We start from the raw sequence: 21,003 nt of genomic DNA, 5'->3' as shown, positions 1-21,003 counted from the left end.
CGTCTTGTCGTCTTTGCCGCCTTCTTCCCTCATAGTCATGCAATGGTGCAGCCCGGCCTCAGGTTGGGCACCATATTAGGACAAGGCGAGGCGGAGGAGCCCTTCGATCCTTCCGGTTCTGCGCCCCCATCCTTTCTCCGGGCCCCTCCTACCTGCAGCCTTTGGGGCTCGACGGGACTAACTGCCCGGCAGAGAACCCGGCCGCCGAGCCCCGCCCCCCGGCGCCGGGCTGTTCCCTAGGGTCCGTGCGAGGCATACTCTCTCCACCCCACCTGCAGCGGGCTCGCTTGCTGCCCGCAAACCTCCGTCCTCCGAAAGACACAGGGTCTGGCCCTCGCGTCTTCCCGCCCCCGCGTCAACTGCAGGGGCCCCGCACATAGCCAGTTCCGGGGCGGTTGCTCGCACCGACCGGAACTCCCCGCCCCCTCCCGTGGCCGCGGGGCCGTGGGAGGCAGCAAGGAGGAGGTAGAGGGGGCGGAGGCCGCGGTAGGGTGTTCTTAGGGGACTGGGACCCTAAAGGCGGGACATTGGGGCGATCCATGGGTGGGGCCATCCATTAACCAGTACCCCTTTTTCTGTGCCAGGCACTGAACTGAGCTCTTGACGGGCATCATCTCTTAATCCTCAGAACATCCCAGGGAGGTAGGTACTATTGTTACCCCATTTTACAGATTCAGACTTCTTATGGGGAAACAGACTCAGGCTTCTTTTGCCCCCTTTTACGGATGGTAAAACCGAGACTCAGGAGAGTTAATCAACATGTTCAGGGCTAAATAAATAGAGACTGGTCAAGCCTGGGCTTGAATCCAGATATATCTGGCTTACCAGCCCACATACTTTACTCTCCGGGGCAAAGAGAAGGGGCAGAGGTGGGAAAGGGTGAGACAAGGAGAGGCTGGGAGGCACAAAGAACATTAAGATAATAAGTATGGGATGCTTGGAACTCTGGGGCTTTGCAGAACTCAGGAAGAGTGGAACTGAAGGGAAGAGCGTCAGGAAGACAAGCGTAGTATATCATGGCGGTTAGGGGCACAGGCTCAAAACTGTCTGGATTCAAATTGCATATTGGTAAGCTTGGACATGAACCCACCCTTACAGAGTCTCAGTTTCCTCATCTGTAAAATGGAGATGAGCATGGTCCCTGCTCATGGGGTTGGGTGAGGAATTCAATGAGAAGTCAGTAATGTGTCTGCACCTCACTTGGCACACAGTAGGTGCTGTACGAATAGGAGCTGTGCCATCAACCTTGTCAGTAGGTTACTGAAGCCTGACTTTCTCCTGGATGGAAGGAGCCCTTGGGCTTTTCTTGTGCCACTTCCCCCCACCGCCCCATCAGTGGTCCTTTCCTCTCCAGCTCCACAGGGTCCCCTATCCTGGGCCATGAGTGAGCTGAAGGACTGCCCCTTGCAGTTCCACGACTTCAAGTCTGTGGACCACCTGAAGGTCTGTCCCCGCTACACCGCAGTGTTGGCCCGCTCTGAGGATGATGGCATCGGTATCGAGGAGCTGGACACTCTGCAGCTGGAGCTTGAGACCCTGCTTTCTTCTGCCAGCCGACGCTTGCGGGTGCTTGAGGCCGAAACCCAGGTGATACCCCACAGAGGGTACATCACCAGGGATGGACTGTGGCAAGTTATGGGTTAGCCTCATCTGCTGAGGCTTGGGTTACAGGAGCTTAGTGGGGAAGAGAGAGGCCCAAACTGGGCTTGCGTGACATGGAAAGTATGCAAGAATGTGCATGATCCTCATACACTGCGAGATTTCTAACTCACTAAGCAACTAGTGACCCTTACTCCCCACAATGTTCTGGGCCCTGTGCTAGTCACTAGAGAGAGGTAATTAGGACAATTCTGGCCTTTGGGGAGTTTGCCAACTAAAGGGAAGAGGAGGTCAGACAACTACCAGGAGAAGTGCTGTTATGGTTAGGAGTACTGGGGGAACTGGAATGGGGAGGCCTGGATTTGAATCCTGACCTAAGCGCTTGCTAGCGTTGCTATTGCCAATGCTAAATTCCAACGCTTGCAAAAGTTACCTCCTGCCTCTGAGGATTAGTTCTCCATCTGCCAAGTGGGCTAGATAATAGGACCTACCTCAGAGCTTTTGTGAGAATTAAAGACTTTTTGCAAAGGTTCAGCCCAACGTCTCATACTAAATAAGCATGGCAAACATTATTTACTGGTATGACTCTCATTATTTCTATTTATGGCATAAATATTCTCTGAGCCCTGGGTGCCAGGTGCTATGCCAGATCCTGGGGACCAGAGATGGTTAAGATGAACTTACTGGTCTCCAATAGCTTATAATCTTCTTGAAGAGACAAGGTACTCTGTTTATTCTAGTTATGACCAAACAACACGATTGGGCCTACAGTGGAGGTACGAAGTACCAGATACTCATAGAGGAAGAAGATGCCATTTTAACTGGACTTCAGAAGATGAATAAAATTAACTTGTGGTCCCTGGGAATCCACTGAAGCTTTTTGAGCGGGGCTGTGGCACAATCAGTTGTATTTTAGCATCTAAGAAGCTGGATAACTGATTCAGAAAAGGCTTCCCAGTTGTGGTGACATTTGAAGTAAAGGTTTGCTGGGAGGCATGCTTGCTTCCACCAGAAAGTTACCATCAGCGTATTTTCCTAGAGCTGATGTGCACTGAGATGTGATCTACTTGTTTGAACTGCCTCACGCTGTGTGACCAGCTTGGGTGCTACAGAGGTGAATCAATACAGACAAACAAGTGAATGGAATGATGAGAAATATATGAATAAAATCCTGTGAGATGGGCACAGAAAAGGAGCTGAGTTTTGCAGGATGAGTAGGCGTTTGCCAGATAAAAAGGGGAGGGGGAGAGACTTGGAGCCTTCTTGAGTTCTAGATCCTTATTTTTCACCGGGAGACAGAGTTGTCCTGTGTCTTCCCTTCTCCCCCTCAGTGACAGTCTCTGTGAATTTCAGATCCTCACCGACTGGCAGGATAAGAAAGGTGACCGACGATTCCTGAAGCTGGGTCGAGACCATGAGCTTGGTGCTCCCCCCAAACATGGGAAGCCCAAGAAGCAGAAACTGGAAGGGAAGGCGGGACATGGGCCGGGCCCTGGCCCTGGGCGACCCAAATCCAAAAACCTTCAGCCCAAGATCCAGGAATATGAATTCACTGATGACCCAATCGACGTGCCACGTATCCCCAAGAATGACGCCCCCAACAGGTTCTGGGCCAGGGGACATAAATGGGCCTTGGGATTCGGGTATTGGAGGCTGTGAAAGGCCCCGGGGCTTAGGCTGGTGGGGCAGGGGCACCCCCTCAGGCTCTGCTTCTCTCTGCAGATTCTGGGCTTCGGTGGAGCCCTACTGTGCCGATATCACCAGTGAGGAGGTGCGCACGCTAGAGGAGCTACTGAAACCCCCAGAAGATGAGGCTGAACATTACAAGGTAGAGACCCCAGGCCTAGAGAGACGTGATGGAGAACAAGAAGGCTCAGAGGTGCCTCAGAATCAAAGATTGCAGTGCTGTACATCATCTTCCTGCCCTGCCCTGCCTAGCCTCCCGTCTGTTCCATTAACCCACCCAGACACCCAAGTTCTAACTCTCAGCTTCCTCCCTTCTACCCCGTCCAAATGGTCACCACGTCCTAAGGCATCTTCTTCAGTGAGATCCTCCCTTTTTCTCTCATCGCCTTCCCCTCTGCTTTGGCTCAAGCCTTCATCAGCTTTTACCTTAACAGCCTCTTAACACTTTGTTCCCTCTAGAGCAGGGGTCCCCAACCCCGGGGCCGCGGACTGGTAGCGGGCCACCGCCAGTTAGGAACCAGGCCGCACAGCAGGAGGTGAGCGGTGGGCGAGCGAAGCTTCATCTGCCGCTCCCCCGTTGCTAACGTTACCGCCTGAGCCACTCCCCGGCCCCCCACCCCGGTCCATGGAAAAACTGTCTTCCACGAAACCGGTCCTGGTGCCAAAAAGCTTGGGGACCGCTGCTCTAGGGGGATTCTCTTTTTTTTAATATATTTTTTTTATGATGAAAATAAAAAAGTTTCCATTAAAGAAAATGTAGAAAATACAGAAAAGTGCTGGTGGGGAATTCTCCCATAGGTCAGCTGTCATGATCGGATGTGCTCATGACATGGCCTCCCCTGGCTCCCGTTACCTACAGAATCGAGTCCAAGCGTCTCAGCCCTTGGTGGCACAGCCCCAGTGCCCCTCTCCAGTTTCCTTGGCCACACTCCCTCTCCACTGCTGTATTTACCAGCCCTCCCAAGCACCTTGCCCTCACTCCAGGCCTACACAGGGTCCTTGCTGGTCTCTGGGCCTCTGCACATGCCCTTCTCCCCTTGGCAAACTAACACCCTTCGAGCCCCTGATCGCATGTTACCGCCACCAAAATGGCTTTGCAGATTCCCCAGCAGAAGGTTGGTCTGTCTTGTGTGCTGCCACAGCACCTTGACCTACCTCTGTCACTTCACTTGTCTGAATTTTTAAAAAATTTATCTGAAAAGGTAATCCATACAGGCAGTAACAAGTTCAAGCAATGCAAAAGATATTTTCCTCTCACTTCTGATCCTAGGATCTATAGTTCTCTCTAGAGATATCAGCTGTCAACGGAAAAGGTCCATGTACACGCACCATTCTGCACCTTACATCTTGGAAATTGTTCTGTATTGCCGTCTGTTTTCAGTTCCGTACGTACCTGGCTTCCTTACTAGACTGTGAGTGTAGAGATTTTATCTCCTTTATCTCTTCTCACCTGTACCAGGCTCAGGCCTTGGCCCTGGGCTAGGTACTTGGGAAGACAGGTAAATGAAGCAACGAGGGATGAACGAAGAGCCTGTTGGCAGTCCCAAGTGCGCAGAGAGCCCCTGACACCCCAGGCACAGCTGGCTTGTATTTACTGCTTTGGGACCGGATGGGGTGTCTCCCACAGATCCCGCCCCTGGGGAAGCACTACTCCCAGCGCTGGGCACAGGAGGACCTGCTGGAGGAGCAGAAGGACGGGGCCCGGGCAGCAGCCGTGGCTGACAAGAAGAAAGGCCTCATGGGGCCACTGACTGAACTGGACACGAAAGGTAGGCCCCTCACCTCCCTGCCCACCCCAGGCCAGGACTTGAGTTCCTAGTACTTCAGCACACTTGTCCACCCCTTCTCTGCCCGATTCAGATGTGGATGCCCTGCTGAAGAAGTCTGAGGCCCAGCACGAGCAGCCGGAAGACGGGTGCCCCTTTGGTGCCCTGACGCAGCGACTCCTGCAGGCCTTGGTGGAGGTGAGCACCCCAACCCAAAACAAGAACTGTGTTCACTCTGTTTCAATGTTTAATTTTTATTGTTTATTGCAGTACATTATACATTTAGAAGGGTACATAGATCATAAATGTACAGCTTGATCAGTTTTCACAAATGAGCACACTTGTACAGGTAGGCCCAGGACCACAAAAGAAGACATCATCAGTATTCTCGAAGACTCTCTCACGCCCCTCCCAGTTTTTAACCTCCCCCCAAGGTAGCCACTACTCCACAGTTACTTTTGCTGAGCGTTGGCTAAAGGCCCCGTGCAAGGGGGCTTTCTACACATCCTCTCGTTAGAGGCAAAGACAGTGGTTAACCCCACGTTACACCCAACAAGGTCGAGGCTCAAAAAAGGGAACTGTTTGCTTGAGGTCACACAGCTAATACATAGAAGCAGGATTCAAACCCCAGGTTCAGGGTCCCTTTCTTTATGCCTGCTGGCTGCCCTTAGGCATATCTCTTCACCTCTTGAGCCTCAGTTTCCTGGCTATCTCAAACACGATAGCGTCTTTCTCTCCCACGTCTTTCTGGGCACACGTTCCAGGTTGGCTGAGGTGGGGGTAGGGGGACATCTCCGTTCCACACCATCAGACGGGGACCCCACGTATGCTGGCTTTGCTGTCTTAAACATGCACTCTGCACAAGGTCACTCCAAGTGTGATTGCCACTCCAAGCCCACAGAAAAAGAGCAAGGAGGAGTGTGTGAAGGCCGTGGCCAGCTGTGGCTCTTATCTCTTCTAATCACTTTCCACTGGAGAGAGTTCGTCAGATGACCACCCCTGACTGCAAGGGACGCTGGGAAGTGTGGTGTATCTGGGCAGCCATAAACCCAGCTACTGCGGAAGAAAGGCGAGAATGGCTTTTGGACAGCTGGCAGCCTCTGCCGCAGCATGCTTAGCGCAGCGCCTGGTGCATTGCAAATGGTTAACATACCTTAGCTCTTATTACCATTGTTGAGTGTTACCGTCACTCTTCTGTGCTCCCTTCTTTTGGTATCAGTACAAAAAAATTTTTTAAATGATCAAAGTTTTTTAGAGTCGGTTTGGGAAGACTTGCCACAGGGGGTGGGATAAGAAAAAGAAAAAGATACTTCTGGTAAGTGAAGACTGTCCGTGTAGGTCAGAGGGGGGCAGGAAAATGGTAATACTACAGCTCTTTCTCCCTCCATCCATTTCTGTGCTCTTCTAGGAAAATATTATTTCCCCCATGGAGGACTCTCCTATTCCGGACATGTCTGGAAAAGAATCGGGGGCTGATGGGGCAAGCACCTCTCCCCGCAATCAGAACAAACCCTTCAGGTGAGTGACATCCTGTCCACACCTCACAGTCTGGCCTCTGCTTCTGTTGACTTTTGTCCATCCCAGCATGGCTGGTCTTCATTAATAGAGAGACTGAGGACATTTTGATAAAGACCAGCAGAAGTCAGATGTGCGTGCTAGGCCAGGATTTCCACATGCACAGGCTTAGTACAGGGTTTTCGTCATGGCCCTGTTCTTACTATAAACAACCTAAATGTCCACCTGGAGGAGACTGGTTGGCTAAATTGTCATGACTCCATATGATGAAATAAGTTGCAACTATTAATCGTATTAGAGAAATATAGTTAACTGACACGCAAAGATGTAAACAATAGAGCGATAAGTGGAAACTGTCAGTTGCAGCACAATACAGACAATATGATCCTATTTTTACTTAAGATATATTTAAATGTTGGTACGTGGGGGGGAAAGCTAAAATAATACATTAAAAAAGGGAATAATATGTAACAAAATCTGAAATATGTATAGTATTTATATAAGGACATAAAATACATATTTTTATGTATATAATGTAACATATGGTAAGAAGATGCTAATATATATAATAGTAATAGATAACAAAATAGGGATTCTCTTTGGGTCGTTAGCATTGTAGGTTTTTCTGTATTTTATATTACATAGCATATCGATATCTCTTGCTTATGTTTACAACAAGACCAGAGGTGTCTCTCTCTGTATTTTTATGTGTAGATAGATAGAGAGGCGGTGCCCAAAGAGAAAGGAAGGTGTTCACTAACCTTGAGCACCTCAGAGCGGTCCCCGCTTCAGGCTGGCCCTTGAGCTGAGCACTGCCTTTCCCTGCAGTGTGCCGCATACCAAGTCCCTGGAGAGCCGCATCAAGGAGGAGCTGATCGCCCAGGGCCTGCTGGAATCTGAGGACCGCCCTGCAGAGGACTCGGAGGACGAAGTTCTGGCGGAGCTGCGCAAACGGCAGGCCGAGCTGAAAGCGCTCAGTGCCCACAACCGCACCAAGAAGCACGACCTGCTGAGGTGAGTGTGGACAGGATGCCCGGGCCAGGGGGTGGCCAGTGAGGCCTTGGCCATGCCGGTGACCTTCCGGGAGCTTTACGGCCGGCTTTCCAAACCCGGCAGGGCCTCTAAATCACCCGGAGGGCTTTGAAAAAATGTCAGTGCCGGGCACCACCCCACTAGTTTTGTCTCAAACAGATTCTCATTCCACAGACTAGAGCTCAGGCATCTGTGACTTGCTTATTCACTTCTAATTGCGGTAAAAACAAATAACACGAAATTTACCCTCTAAACCATTTTCAAGTGTACGGTTCAGTGGTGTTAACTATATTCGCATTGTTGCGTGGTTTATTTTTTAAGTCTTTCCACGCTTATTTTCTTTTTCCTCCCGAGTTTTACTGTGAAAAATTTCACACACGCAGAAAATCTGACGGAGTAGTACAGTAAACACCAGTATACTCTCCACCTCAGTTTATCAACTGTTAACATTTTCTTGAGCATCTGTGATTACTACCAGCCCCTCACCAGGAACTGACCGATGTTTTAGTGCGATGTCATTCATTTTCTATTCATTCCCATCCATCTTGCCCTGCACTGGTCACAACAAGGGTGCAGGTGGTATCTGTAAGGAGATCACGGTAGTGGCTACCCTTTTATTGGGGAGATAGAGAAGCAGCCAAACTAAGTCCCCTTGCTCCTCGTAGGCAGGTGCTGTGTCTCCGCCTCACAGAGCCCCAACAGAGCAGGGCACGCTCGTTCATTTGGCCACCTCTGCCTGTTAGACGTTGTGCTGGGTTAGGAAGAGAGGCAGGGTGAAGGGCTTGCAGTCACCACGTGAGTGGTTGGTAAAGATGTTTATCGTTAGAAGGAGAAGAAGTTGCTGGCAGGCTGCTAGGGTATTTAAGGATGAGGGTATACTGAGTGCCTACCATGTGCCAGGGGCTTTATGTACACCTTCTTACTTAATCTCTGCTATAGCCCAGGGAGTAGATGGTAGTTTTCCCTGTTTACCAAATGAGGAAATAAAGGCCCAGTGAAATGAGTGCTCTGCTGAAGGTCACACAGCCAATAAACAGCTAAGCTGTGACTAGAGCCCAAGGCTGAATCCAGAGCCTCTTTCTAGTTCCCTTTCAAGGGCAAGAAGAGGAAAATACAGATGAAAGAGTACTGAGGTAGGGAGGGGGAGGGGAGAGAGAGAGAGAGAGAAGTGGGGATGTGCAGCTACAGAAGTAATGGGCAGTGAAGGAACTAGCTTGGCTATCAGGAGGCCAGCGTGCAGCCCTCAGCCCTGCGTGGGCTGCAGGGCCTTAAGCAAGGCATCTCCTGCCCTGAGCAGCAGCTTCCCCTTCTGAAAAATTAACAGGTTGGACTAGATAGATCTCTGAGTGACCTTCCAGGTCCACCATGAATTGAATTCATAGGTCAGGTTCCATTCGGAGGGGTCAGTTTGGTATCTCACTCACCTCCTGTAGACCTCAGGCTGTCTGGACCCTTAGGTTGCTCTGGAATTTGGATGCTGAAGTAAGCAGGTCTTCTGCTGGCACCAGAACACTTTTTTTTTTTTTCTTTTTTTAAATTTATTCATTTCATCTATTTATTTTTGGCTGCATTGGGTCTTCGTTGCGGTGCACAGGCTTTCTCTAGTTGCAGAGAGCTGCGGCTACTCTTCATTGCCGTGCACAGGCTTCTCATTGCGGTGGCTTCTCTTGTTGCAGAGCACGGGCTCTAGAGCGCAAGCTCAGTAGTTGTGGCACACAGGCTCAGTAGTTTTGGCTCACGGGCTCTAGAGCGCAGGCTCCGTAGTTGTGGCGCACGGGCTTAGTTGCTCCGCGGCATGTGGGATCTTCCCGGACCAGGGCTCGAACCCGTGTCCCCTGCATTGGCAGGTGGATTCTTAACCACTGCGCCACCAGGGAAGCCCCCAGAACACCTTTTAAAGAAGATTGTTTGGAGCAAGCCTGCCTTGATTCAGCTCTCCTCCTCACTAGTTGTGGGATCTTGGGGCATTTCTTATCCTCCTTGAGCCTCAGTTTCCTCACTGGTAACATAGGAATAATAGTACCTACCTCACAAGGTTGTTAGGAGGATTAACTGAGCTGATATTTTTGAAGAGGTAGTACCTGGCACAGGGCACCATGTAAGCGTGGCTCAATTACTTTGCTTTTTGGTATGAAACGGTCCACAGGAATGGCAGCCCTGGGTATTGGGGTGGGCTCAGTCTGGAAGAGGGAGGAGCCCTACTCTGGTGGGCTTCCCATGGCACCTGGCCGGCTGGTCCCCACAGGCTGGCAAAGGAGGAGGTGAGTCGGCAAGAGCTGAGGCAGCGGGTCCGCATGGCAGACAATGAGGTCATGGACGCCTTCCGCAAGATCATGGCTGCCCGGCAGAAGAAGCGGACCCCCACCAAGAAGGAGAAGGACCAGGCCTGGAAGACTCTGAAGGAGCGTGAGAGCATCCTAAAGCTGCTGGACGGGTAGCTCTCACCCCTGCCTCAGGCTGCCTCCCCCTGGCTTGGGAGGGGGAGGCCCACTTCCTTCTTTGGGCTGCCAGAAGCCTCAGCCTGTGGCTGCCTGTCTAACGGCGACAGTCTCTAGAAGCTGTGACCCTTTCCTGAGGTCTTTTGGCCCAGCTCTGTACAGCCAGGACACGAGAGGCCCTGCTGGGCTGGCCTGGGGCCCAGTCTCTGCTTGGTCCCCCAAGATGGGGGGGACTTCATTTCTGGGTTGTCCTCGTCCCCCTCTTCACCATCTCCCACTCCCCTACCCCTTTCACCCTCAAGGACTTTTCCCTTGTGGTTTTGTAAAGTACAAACTTAAGAATAAAGTGACTGATGTGGGTTTTTTTTTAAAGCATCCAGAATCTTTGAATGTCTGTTACTGTGGGGTAGAAAGGAACTTGTGTGGGTGGCATAGTTTAGGAGGGCATGCTTGAGGGCTGTCAGCCTGCGGCCACTCGCCTTGGTCATTCATTCAGGGAGAACTTTCTGAAGATACTTGTGGCCACAGGTAGCAGAACATCCCAGCTCAAGGTGGTTTAACAACAAGGAAATGTGTTAGCTAGGGGTTTGGTGGTCCTGGGGCAGGGTGGCATCCAGGGTTGGCCAATCCAGCAACTCAACAAGGCCATCAAGGGTCCAGGTGTCTCCACACTCCCACGGTGTCAGCTTTTGCCTAAAGTAGGGTCCCTTCCAGCTGTGCAGTGGCAGCCAGTAGCAGCTGATGGAGGCCAAATGCTTCCTCGTTTCTGTCCAGCACGAGAGAGGGCAGGAAGGCGCCAGCTGGCTTCCATGCCCACCCAAAAGAGCAAGAAGCCTTTCCCAGACACACATGTTTCACCAGCCCAAACTAGGTCCTACATGCCCATTCTTGAAGCAGTCACTGGCAAGGGATGACTCTAATGGGTTTAAACTACTCTCCATGAAAATGGAGTCAGCTTCCCCACTAAGCCTAAGGCAGTGGGGAGACGAGGTGGAACACAACAAAGATCTGAAGAGGAAGGGGAAATGGATGCTGGATAGGCCACCAAGAGCGTCCCTTCCACAGCCCCGGTTAGGAAGCTAGGCCTGGGGTCACAGATGAATAAATACACTCTTGTCCCTGCCTCCAGTTGTTCCCAAACTATGGTGTCAGAGAGTCGGAGAAGAATTTGCAATTTACTGTGGGAAGGCTGAGGTCCACGTGGAGGAGGGGAGGGGAAGGTTCCCTGAGGAAGTGACCTATGAACTGAGCTGTAAAGAAGGATGGCCAGGACGGCCAACATTCTTGTATGCCCAGCACCTCTCCTATTGGAGAACTGTCCCTTCCCCGTTCCGTGTAGCTCTGTGGGGCTGTCAAACTCGTGGACACACGACCCTAGCTTGGCCAATCTCAGTCCACCATCCCTCTAGCCACAATGATTGATCCAAAGAGTGGGCATGTGACCCAAGCTGGGCCGTCAGAGGCCTTCCATAAGATTGCTCTATGGATGCGGAAAGAAAGGAGGATTTCTCTTCTTTTATATGAAAAACCATAAAATATAAGCTTGAACCACCCAGTAACCCATTTTCCTGCCACATGGAAGAGTCTGCCTGAGAATAAAGCCAATACAGAGAAGCAGAGCCAGGAGATGGAGAAGACAGAGCACTCATGATGTAGCTGGAGCCCTGGATCCTCCATTGGAGTTCAGTTATATCCACCCACAAATGCTTCTTTTGGCTTAAGCTAGTTTACTTTGCAGCTGTCATTTGTCAACTGAAGAAGACCTAATAAAAGCGGATTTTGGCAAAAAGAAGGGTGGAGTAGGGTCCTGCGAGAAAGGACAGCGTGAGGATCTGCCTCCTGCTACGTGGCAGGGGGGGAGGCGTGGGGGTCGGGTGGCGCGGCTGCAGATTATCGGTGACCCACTGACCCTAGCTTGTGTACAGCCTTCTCAGAAAAAAACACCCACACTCAATTTCTAAAATTAAGTGCTCAGTAAATTCAGTCCTTTACAAGGCACTGTTAAACTCGTTAAGCTACTGAATCTTCTCAACTATCCCTCATGGTAGGTACTAATAACATCCCATTCACAGATGAGGAAGCTAAGTCAGGAGTTTACATGTGTTGCTTGCTCAAACAATTGATTTGAGCCAGGTTTCAAGCTCAGTTCATCTGACTTGTGCACAGAGCCTCTTTATTACACAACACATCAGGGCCCCACTTCCTTACAGTCTGTGAATGGTACTTCCAGGCTCAGGCAGTGCACAACCTGTGCAGCCATACATGGCAGCCCTGCCTAAAGACCCCCTGTTCTTAATTCACTACTCATTTCCATGTCCATTAGACCAGACCATAAGTATGGTAGGCGTTGTTAGTAGAGTGTTCCAGGAACAGAGACAGATTTGTGGAGGAGGTAGGATGGCAGCTGAGGTCCCATAATTAGGTAGAATTGTGAGAGAGGAAGGTAGATATTATAAATAGAAGGAAAAACCCTAGAAGAGTGACTGGGCCTGATTCATTAGGGAAAAAACTTAACTTTCTCATCAGTTGTGAGAATTCTAGTTATTCTAGTTATTCTCTATTGTACACCTACTATCTGCCTAGTACTGTGCTGGGCCCTTTACTCCCATGTCTTATTTGATGCTCGCCACACATCTGCAAGGTGAGTAGTAACATCCCTACCCTGCAGAGTAGGACATCAAGGCTCAAAAAGGTTCACTGCCTTCTGAGGCTACACAGCCTTGGTGCAGGAACAGTTACCAACATGATAGCACCACCCCTGACAGCGTTGACAACCACAGCAGGACAGGGAGTCCCTTCTTATGGACATACCCATGTCCGCTGGAGCCAAAGAAGGCTTCCTTTATGGGGTTTGGAGAAAGCTGGGTTCCCTGTGATGAGGGGGAGATTAGTTCCAGCACCTCAAGGTTCCAATTTTATTTGTTTATTATTTTATTTTTTGGCCGCACCCCACGGCTTGCAGGATCTTAGTTCCCTAACCAGGGATTGAACCTGGCCCCAGCAGTGAAAGTGTGGAGTCCTAACCACTGGACCTCCAGGGAATTCCCTAGGCTCCAACTTTAATTTGAAACAATACTGACACCTTATCACCAGTTTGGTGAAAAAGTCTTCTGTGTCTTGGCCCTGAAAATCATCCACCAGCATCGTTTACCTGAGTCCCAAATGCCTTACAATTGACTTTCAGAAACACCAGGGTGAGTGAGAACAGGATTGGGTAGAGGTTAAGCCCTGGCATAGGAAACATGACCCAGCATGGGTCCCCAGGCCAGTTCTGGGGAAGTGACTGGTGGATGCTGGGTCCCAGGTGACTTCTGCTAGGAAGGAAGCAATGGGAGACTTCCCTGGTGGCGCAGTGGTTAAGAATCTGCCTGCCAATGCAGGGGACACGGGTTCGAGCCCTGGTCCAGGAAGATCCCACATGCCGCGGAGCAACTAAGCCCATGTGCCGCAACCACTGAAGCCTGCGTGCCTAGAGCCCACGCTCCTCAACAAGAGAAGCCACCGCAATGAGAAGCCCGAGCACCCATAGATAGATAGATAGATAGATAGATAGATAGATAAATAAATGAATGAATGAATGAATAAAAAAGAAGGAGGGGTTCCCTGGTGGCCTAGTGGTTAGGATTCTGGGCTTTCACTGCCGTGGCCTTGGTTCAATCCCTGGTGGGGGAACTGAGATCCTGCAGGCCATGGGGCACAACCAAAAAAAAAAAGAAAAAGGAAGGAAGCAATGGCTGGAACTTTGTGGAAAAATGGTCAGAGGGTAAATTCGTTTCCTGATCTGTGACTGAGGACTCAAAGGAGAGAACCAAGCACAAACGGACCATAACTCACTTGTTCGTGTATTAACTCACTCATTTCTTCTCTTCACTCACCTCATTGATTTATTCACTCCATCTACCTGCCTCCTTTTCCTCATTCATTCTTTGGTTTCCTTACTCAGTGACCCTGTTACCGTGGCTAAGAGCTATGTAGGTGACTAAGGCTTCAGAGATGGGGAGGCAGCTGGGCAGACAACCAACACACAAGGCAATAAAAGCAATAACAGAAGAATGTACAAAATGTGTAGGGACCTGGGACAGAGAATGGTTTAACAACAGCTTAGAGGGTCAGGAAAGCCTTCGGGGAGGATGTGGAAAGGAGGCTGCCGATCAGAAGGCACTCCAGACAAAAGGAACAGCAAGGCACAAAGGTGCGAACAGCTTGCCTGCTTAGAGAGAGGTGAGAACTTCAGCGTGACTGGAGCCCTGGCTGTGTGGAGGGGGAGGGAAGGATGAGAGATGAGGTGGAAAGTAGGTTGAGACCAGGCTGGAATAGCCTTTGCATGGCAGGTTAAGGAGCACTGGTTTTATTCTTGACGTCAAGGGTCCTCAAAGTGTGCTTCCTGAACCAGCAACATCAGCATCACCTGAGAACTTAATAAAGATGCAAATTCTCAGGGGCCAGACCTACCCAGTCAGTAGGGCTACAGGTGGGGCGCAGCTGTCTCTGTTTTAGCATGCCCTCCAGCTGATTCCTAATGCATTGTACAGTTTGGGCATCACTTTCCTAGGTAGTATGGAGCCAGGGTTGGTTTGTGACCAGGGCAGTGCCATAATAACACTCTGAAATGGAAAGTACTCTGATAGCAGCATGGAAGCTGTACTGAATAGAGGGGGTGAGGGTGAAATTGGGGTAGACGGGAGTGCAATCATGTGCAAAGAAATACATCTGAGGGACTTCCCTGGTGGCACAGTGGTTAAGAATCCAGCTGCCAATGCAGCGGACACGGGTTCGAGCCCTGGTCCAGGAAGATCCCACATGCCTCAGAGCAACTAAGCCCGTGTGCCACAACTACTGAAGCCCGCGCGCCTAGAGTCCAGGCTCCACAACAAGAGAAGTCACTGCAATGAGAAGCCTGCGCACTGCAACGAAGAGTAGCCCCTGCTCTCCGCAACTAGAGAAAAGCCCACGCACAGCAACCAAGGCCCAATGCAGACGATAAGTAAATAAATAAATAGTTTTTAAAAAGTGTCTTTAAAAAAAAAAAAGAAGAAAGAAATACATCTGAGATAGGGCTTCCCTGGTGGCGCAGTGGTTAAGAATCCGCCTGCCAGTGCAGGGGACACGGGTTCAAGCCCTGGTCTGGGAAGATCCCACATGTTGCGGAGCAACTAAGCCCACGCAACACAACTACTGAGCCTGCGCTCTAGAGCCTGTGAGCCACAACTACTGAGCCTGCGTGCCACAACTGCTGAAGCCCACGTGCCTAGAGTGCATGCGCTGCAAGAAGTGAAGCCACTGCAATAAGACCGCGCACTGCAATGAAGAGTAGCCCCCACTCGCCGCAGCTAGAGAAAGACCGCACAGCTACGAAGACCCAACGCAGCCATAAATAAATAAATAAATAAATAAATAAATAAATAAATAAAGAAATAAAATACATCTGAGATGGCGGACGTGGCAGGAACTGGTAGATGTCCTTCCAAATCTGTTCTCCCTTTCTTCTATAGTAACAGAACTCCTGATTTTTAGCTGGACGTGTGCCTCTGAAAGACTAAATATCCCAGCCTCCTTTGCAGTGAGGTGTGATCACGTAACTGAGTTTTGGCTGACAGGATGTGAGTGGAAGAGATGTGTGTCACTATGAGGTCTTGGTCCCAGTGCGTGTGCCCTCCATGTCCCCCTCTTCCCCTGGCTGGGATGAGGCATGGTGGCCACTCATCTTGAAACATGTGGTCAAAGACACCATAGGAACAGCTGAGCAATAAGATAAGAAGCTAGGGTCCCTCTTACCTTGTAGTCATCGTACCAGCCTGAGACTGCTGTGGCCAGATTGTTATACACTTCTATTTTATTTAAGTCACAATTATTTTGGGAGTCTCTTAGAGAAACCAAACCTATATTCTAGTTGATACAGTGAGTAGGTGGCATGCCAAGCCCTCTTTTCAAACTATACCTGCTTCTGTCTCTTCCCTTCTTCTCCTCTTTCTTTTTCAAAAGAATTTGAGAAAACTTATAGCTGAGGGTGTGTCTCATGAGTTTCATAAAATACAAATATAAAGTTAAGCCCATCTGATTTAATGGAGTCGCCATCATTAAGCGTTAGATTTAGCTCTAAGCTCCCTGGAAGCTAAGGTGAAAAATGGAAATATGATGAATCAGTCTCAGAACATTTGATATCAGGGTAAAGGGCATCTCCCATTTTTCAGGACAAAAATTCTAATAATTTGTCATGCTGGAGAAATTTCTCAACTGGAGTCATATGTTGATAAGATTCTCCATAAATTTGGCAGCAAAAGGAGACGGAGTTTCACATGGTGATTTCTTATCACAACCTTTGATGAAAGCTCAGGGCCTATTGTTAAAACAACTCTGGGAGGACGGTTATGCAAGGGAAAAAGCTAGGGTGATGCCCAGCACTGTACATGAATTTGATCCTCTCAACAACATACGTCAAAGCAGGTAATATTATTACACTTATTTTACAGATGAGGAAACTAGGATACAGAAAGGGGAAGGGCCAGATCACAGAGTTGGTGGTGAGCCAGTTTTGTAAGGCAGGTCTTAGACTCTAGAGGCCCTTTTTACACGTCCCTCTCTAGGGCCTACCAGCACCCTCACATACAAAATTGTAGGTACTGTGGGCCGAGAATCAGAGAAAAGCACAACAATCATTGCCCCAGACGGAGGGCAGGGGGGAAGATGGCGGAGTAGAAGGACGTGCGCACACTCCCTCTTGCGAGAGAACCGGAATCACAACTAACTGCTGAACAATCATCGACAGCAAGACACCAGAACTCACCAAAAAAGATACCCCACATACAAAGACAAAGGAGAAGCCGCAATGAGAGGGGCGTAAGAGGGGCGCAATCACAATAAACTCAAATCCCATAACTGCTGGGTGGTTGACTCACCAACTGGAGAACACTTATACCACATAAGTCCACCCACTGGAGTAAAGGTTCTGAGCCCCACGTCAGGCTTCCAAACCTGGGGGTACGGCAACGGGAGGAGGAATTCCTAGAGAATCAGACTTTGAAGGCTAGTGGGATTTGATTGCAGGACTTCGACAGGACTGGGGGGAAACAGAGACTCCACTCTTTGAGAGCACACACAAAGTAATATGCACATCGGGGCCCAGGGGAAGAAGCAGTGACCCCATAGGAGACTGAACCAGACCTATCTGCTAGTGTTGGAGGGTCTTCTGCAGAGGTGGGGGGTGGCTGTGGCTCACCGTGGGGACAAGGACACTGGCAGCAGAAGCTCTGAGAAGTACTCCTTGGCGTGAGCCCTCCCAGAGTCCGCCATTAGCCCCACCAAAGAGCCGGATAGGCTCCAGTGTTGGGTTGCCTCAGGCCAAACAACCAACAGGGAGGGAACCCACCCCACCCATCAGCAGACAAGCGGATTAAAGTTTTACTGAGCTCTGCCCACCAGAGCAACACCCAGCTCTACCCACCACCAGTCCCTCCCATCAGGAAACTTGCACAAGCCTCACAGATAGCCTCATCTACCAGAGGGCAGACAGCAGAAGCAAGAAGAACTACAATCCTGCAGCCTGTGGAACAAAAACCACATTCACAGAAAGATAGACAAGATGAAAAGGCAGAGGGCTATGTACCAGATGAAGGAACAAGATAAAAACCCAGAAAAACAACTAAATGAAGTGGAGATAGGCAGCCTTCCAGAAAAAGAATTCAGAATAATCATAGTGAAGATGATCCAGGACCTCGGAAAAAGAATGGAGGCAAAGATCGAGAAGATGCAAGAAATGTTTAACAAAGACCGAGAAGAATTAAAGAACAAACAAACAGAGATGAACAGTACAATAACTGAAATGAAAAATCCACTAGAAGGAATCAATAGCAGAATAACTGAGACAGAAGAACGGATAAGTGACCTGGAAGACAGAACGGTGGAATTCACTGCCATGGAACAGAATAAAGAAAAAAGAATGAAAAGAAATGAAGACAGCCTAAGGGACCTCTGGGACAACATTAAACACAACAACATTCGCATGATAGGGGTCCCAGAAGGAGAAGAGAGAGAGAGAAAGGACCCGAGAAAATATTTGAAGAGATTATAGTCGAAAACTTCCCTAACATGGGAAAGGAAATAGCCACCCAAGTCCAGGAAGCACAGAGAGTCCCAGGCAGGATAAACCCAAGGAAAAACACGCTGAGACACATAGTAATCAAAATGACAAAAATTAAAGAAGAAGAAAAATTATTGAAAGCAACAAGGGAAAAACGACAAATAACATACAAGGGAACTCCCATACGGTTAACAGCTGATTTCTCAGCAGAAACTCTACAAGCCAGAAGGGAGTGGCATGATATATTTAAAGTGATGAAAGGGAAGAACATACAACCAAGATTACTCTACCCTGCAAGGATCTCATTCAGATATGACGGAGAAATCAAAAGCTTTACAGACAAGCGAAAGCTAAGAGAATTCAGCACCACCAATCCAGCTCTACAACAAATGCTAAAGGAACTTCTCTAAGTGGGAAACACAAGAGAAGAAAAGGACCTACAAAAACAAACCCATAACAATTAAGAAAATGGTAATAGGAATATACATATCGATAATTACCTTAAACAAGAATGGATTAAATGCTCCAAACAAAAGACACAGGCTCACTGAATGGATACAAAAACAAGACCCGTATATATGCTGTCTACAGAAGACGCACTTCAGACCTAGGGACACGTACAGACTAAAAGTGAGGGGATGGAAAAAGGTGTTCCATGCAAATGGAAATCAAAAGAAAGCTGGAGTAGCAATACTCATATCAGATAAAATAGACTTTAAAATAAAGAATGTTACAAGAGACAAGGAAGGACACTACATCATGATCAAGGGATCAATCCAAAAGGAAGATATAACAATTATAAATATATATGCACCCAACATGGGAGCACCTCAATACATAAGGCAACTGCTAACAGCTCTAAAGGAGGAAATCGACAGTAACACAATAATAGTGGGGGACTTTAACACCTCACTTACACCAATGGACAGATCATCCAAACAGAAAATTAATATGGAAACACAAGCTTTAAATGACACAACAGACCAGATAGATTAAATTGATATTTATAGGACATTCCATCCAAAAACAGCAGATTACACTTTCTTCTCAAGTACACATGGAACATTCTCCAGGATAGATCACATCTTGGGTCACAAATCAAGCCTCAGTAAATTTAAGAAAATTGAAATCATATCAAGCATCTTTTCTGACCACAACGCTATGAGATTAGAAATCAATTACAGGGGAAAAAACGCAACAAACACAAACACATGGAGGCTAAACGATACGTTACTAAATAACCAAGAGATCATTGAAGAAATCAAAGAGGAAATCCAAAAATACCTAGAGACAAATGACAATGAAAACACCACGATCCAAAACCTATGGGACGCAGCAAAAGCAGTTCTAAGACGGAAGTTTATAGCAATACAAGCCTACCTCAAGAAACAAGAAAAATCTCAAATAAACAACGTAACCTTACACCTAAAGGAACTAGAGAAAGAAGAACAAACAAAACCCAAAGTCAGTAGAAGGAAAGAAATCATATAGATCAAAGCAGAAATAAATGAAATAGAAACAAAGAAAACAATAGAAAGATCAATAAAACTAAAAGCTGGTTCTTTGAGAAGATAAAATTGATAAACCATTAGCCAGACTCATCAAGAAAAAGAGGGAGAGGGGCTTCCCTGGTGGCGCAGTGGTTGAGAATCTGCCTGCCAATGCAGGGGACACGGGTTCGAGCCCTGGTCTGGGAGGATCCCACGTGCCACGGTGCAGCTGGGCCCGTGAGCCACAATTGCTGGGCCTGCGCGTCTGGAGCCTGTGCTCTGCAACGGGAGAGGCCGCGATGGTGAGAGGCCCGCGCACCGTGATGAAGAGTGGTCCCCACTTGCCGCAACTGGAGAGGGCCCTCGCACAGAGACGAGGACCCAACACAGCCATAAATAAATAAATAAATAAAATTTAAAAAAAAAAAGAAAAAGAGGGAGAGGACTCAAATCAATAAAATTAGAAATGAAAAAGGAGATGTTACAACAGACACCTCAGAAATACAAAGCATCCTAAGAGACTACTACAAGCAACTCTATGCCAATAAAATGGACAGCCTGGAAGAAATGGACAAATTCTTAGAAAGGTATAACCTTCCAAGACTGAACCAGGAAGAAACAGAAAATATGAACAGACCAATCACAAGTAAGGAAATTGAAACTGTGATTAAAAATGTTCCAAAAAAAAAATGTCCAGAACCAGATGGCTTCACAGGCGAATTCTATCAAACATTTAGAGAAGAGCTAACACCCATCCTTCTCAAACTCTTCCAAAAAATTGCAGAGGAAGGAACACTCCCAAACTCATTCTATGAGGCCACCATCACCCTGATACCAAAACTAGACAAAGATACTACAAAAAAAGAAAATTACAGACCAATATCACTGAAGAATATAGATGCAAAAATCCTCAACAAAATACTAGCAAACAGAATCCAACAGCACATTAAAGGATCATACACCATGATCAAGTGGGATTTATCCCAGGGATGCAAGGATTCTTCAATATACGCAAATCAATCAATGTGATACACCATATTAACAAACTGATGAAGAAAAACCATATGATCATCTCAATAGATGCAGAAAAAGCTTTTGACAAAATTCAACACCCATTTATGATAAAAACTCTCCAGAAAGTGGGCATAGAGGGAACTTACCTCAACATAATAAAGGCCATATACAACAAACCCACAGCAAACATCATTCTCAATGGTGAAAAACTGAAAGCATTTCCTCTAAGATCAGGAACGAGACAAGGATGTCCACTCTCACCACTATTATTCAGCATAGTTTTTGGAAGTCCTAGCCACGGCAATCAGAAAAGAAAAAGAAGTAAAAGGAATACAAATTGGAGAAGAAGAAGTAAAACTGTCACTGTGTGCAGATGTCATGATACT

The 21,003-nt window shown here is 48.3% G+C and overlaps 2 protein-coding genes across 8 annotated transcripts in view; one reads left to right on the top strand and one right to left on the bottom strand.

The window, feature by feature from the left end:
- The first annotated feature begins 101 nt into the window (after positions 1 to 101).
- On the top strand, positions 102 to 10,408 carry TADA3 (transcriptional adaptor 3). 6 transcript variants are annotated; one of them, XM_036868736.1, is made up of 10 exons: positions 102 to 241; positions 585 to 642; positions 1,355 to 1,587; positions 2,953 to 3,203; positions 3,322 to 3,427; positions 4,913 to 5,054; positions 5,146 to 5,249; positions 6,460 to 6,569; positions 7,395 to 7,580; positions 9,844 to 10,408. In XM_036868736.1, the coding sequence occupies exons 3-10, from the start codon at positions 1,381 to 1,383 to the stop codon at positions 10,034 to 10,036; spliced, it is 1,299 nt and encodes a 432-aa protein (XP_036724631.1). In that variant the 5' UTR covers positions 102 to 241; positions 585 to 642; positions 1,355 to 1,380; the 3' UTR covers positions 10,037 to 10,408. The 6 variants fall into 6 exon arrangements, with proteins under 6 accessions (XP_036724631.1, XP_036724627.1, XP_036724628.1 ...); XM_036868732.1 differs by having other exon boundaries at positions 3,322 to 3,478; XM_036868733.1 differs by having other exon boundaries at positions 127 to 325; positions 3,322 to 3,478.
- The window catches only part of OGG1 (8-oxoguanine DNA glycosylase), a 41,542-nt gene continuing 25,862 nt past the window's right edge, over positions 5,324 to 21,003 (bottom strand). The window contains exon 7 of one of the 2 annotated variants that reach the window (XR_005021834.1): positions 5,324 to 6,107. The gene's annotated coding sequence lies outside the window, so the exon portion shown is untranslated. Of the gene's footprint in view, positions 6,108 to 10,530; positions 10,803 to 21,003 lie in introns of those variants that run through there. The other variant, XR_005021835.1, reaches the window with a different exon arrangement.

The sequence above is a fragment of the Balaenoptera musculus genome, chromosome 11, assembly GCF_009873245.2.
Source record: "Balaenoptera musculus isolate JJ_BM4_2016_0621 chromosome 11, mBalMus1.pri.v3, whole genome shotgun sequence".
Classification (NCBI taxonomy): Eukaryota; Metazoa; Chordata; class Mammalia; order Artiodactyla; family Balaenopteridae; genus Balaenoptera; species Balaenoptera musculus.
This window is presented reverse-complemented; position numbering and strand designations above follow the sequence as displayed.

Bases quoted from the DNA above. Each gene is read 5' to 3' on its own strand.
- TADA3 (XM_036868732.1), top strand. From the start codon at position 1,381: ATGAGTGAGCTGAAGGACTGCCCCTTGCAGTTCCACGACTTCAAGTCT. The intron at 1,588-2,952 runs GTGATACCCCAC...TGTGAATTTCAG, and splicing joins TGCTTGAGGCCGAAACCCAG to ATCCTCACCGACTGGCAGGA. The intron at 7,581-9,843 runs GTGAGTGTGGAC...TGGTCCCCACAG, and splicing joins AAGAAGCACGACCTGCTGAG to GCTGGCAAAGGAGGAGGTGA.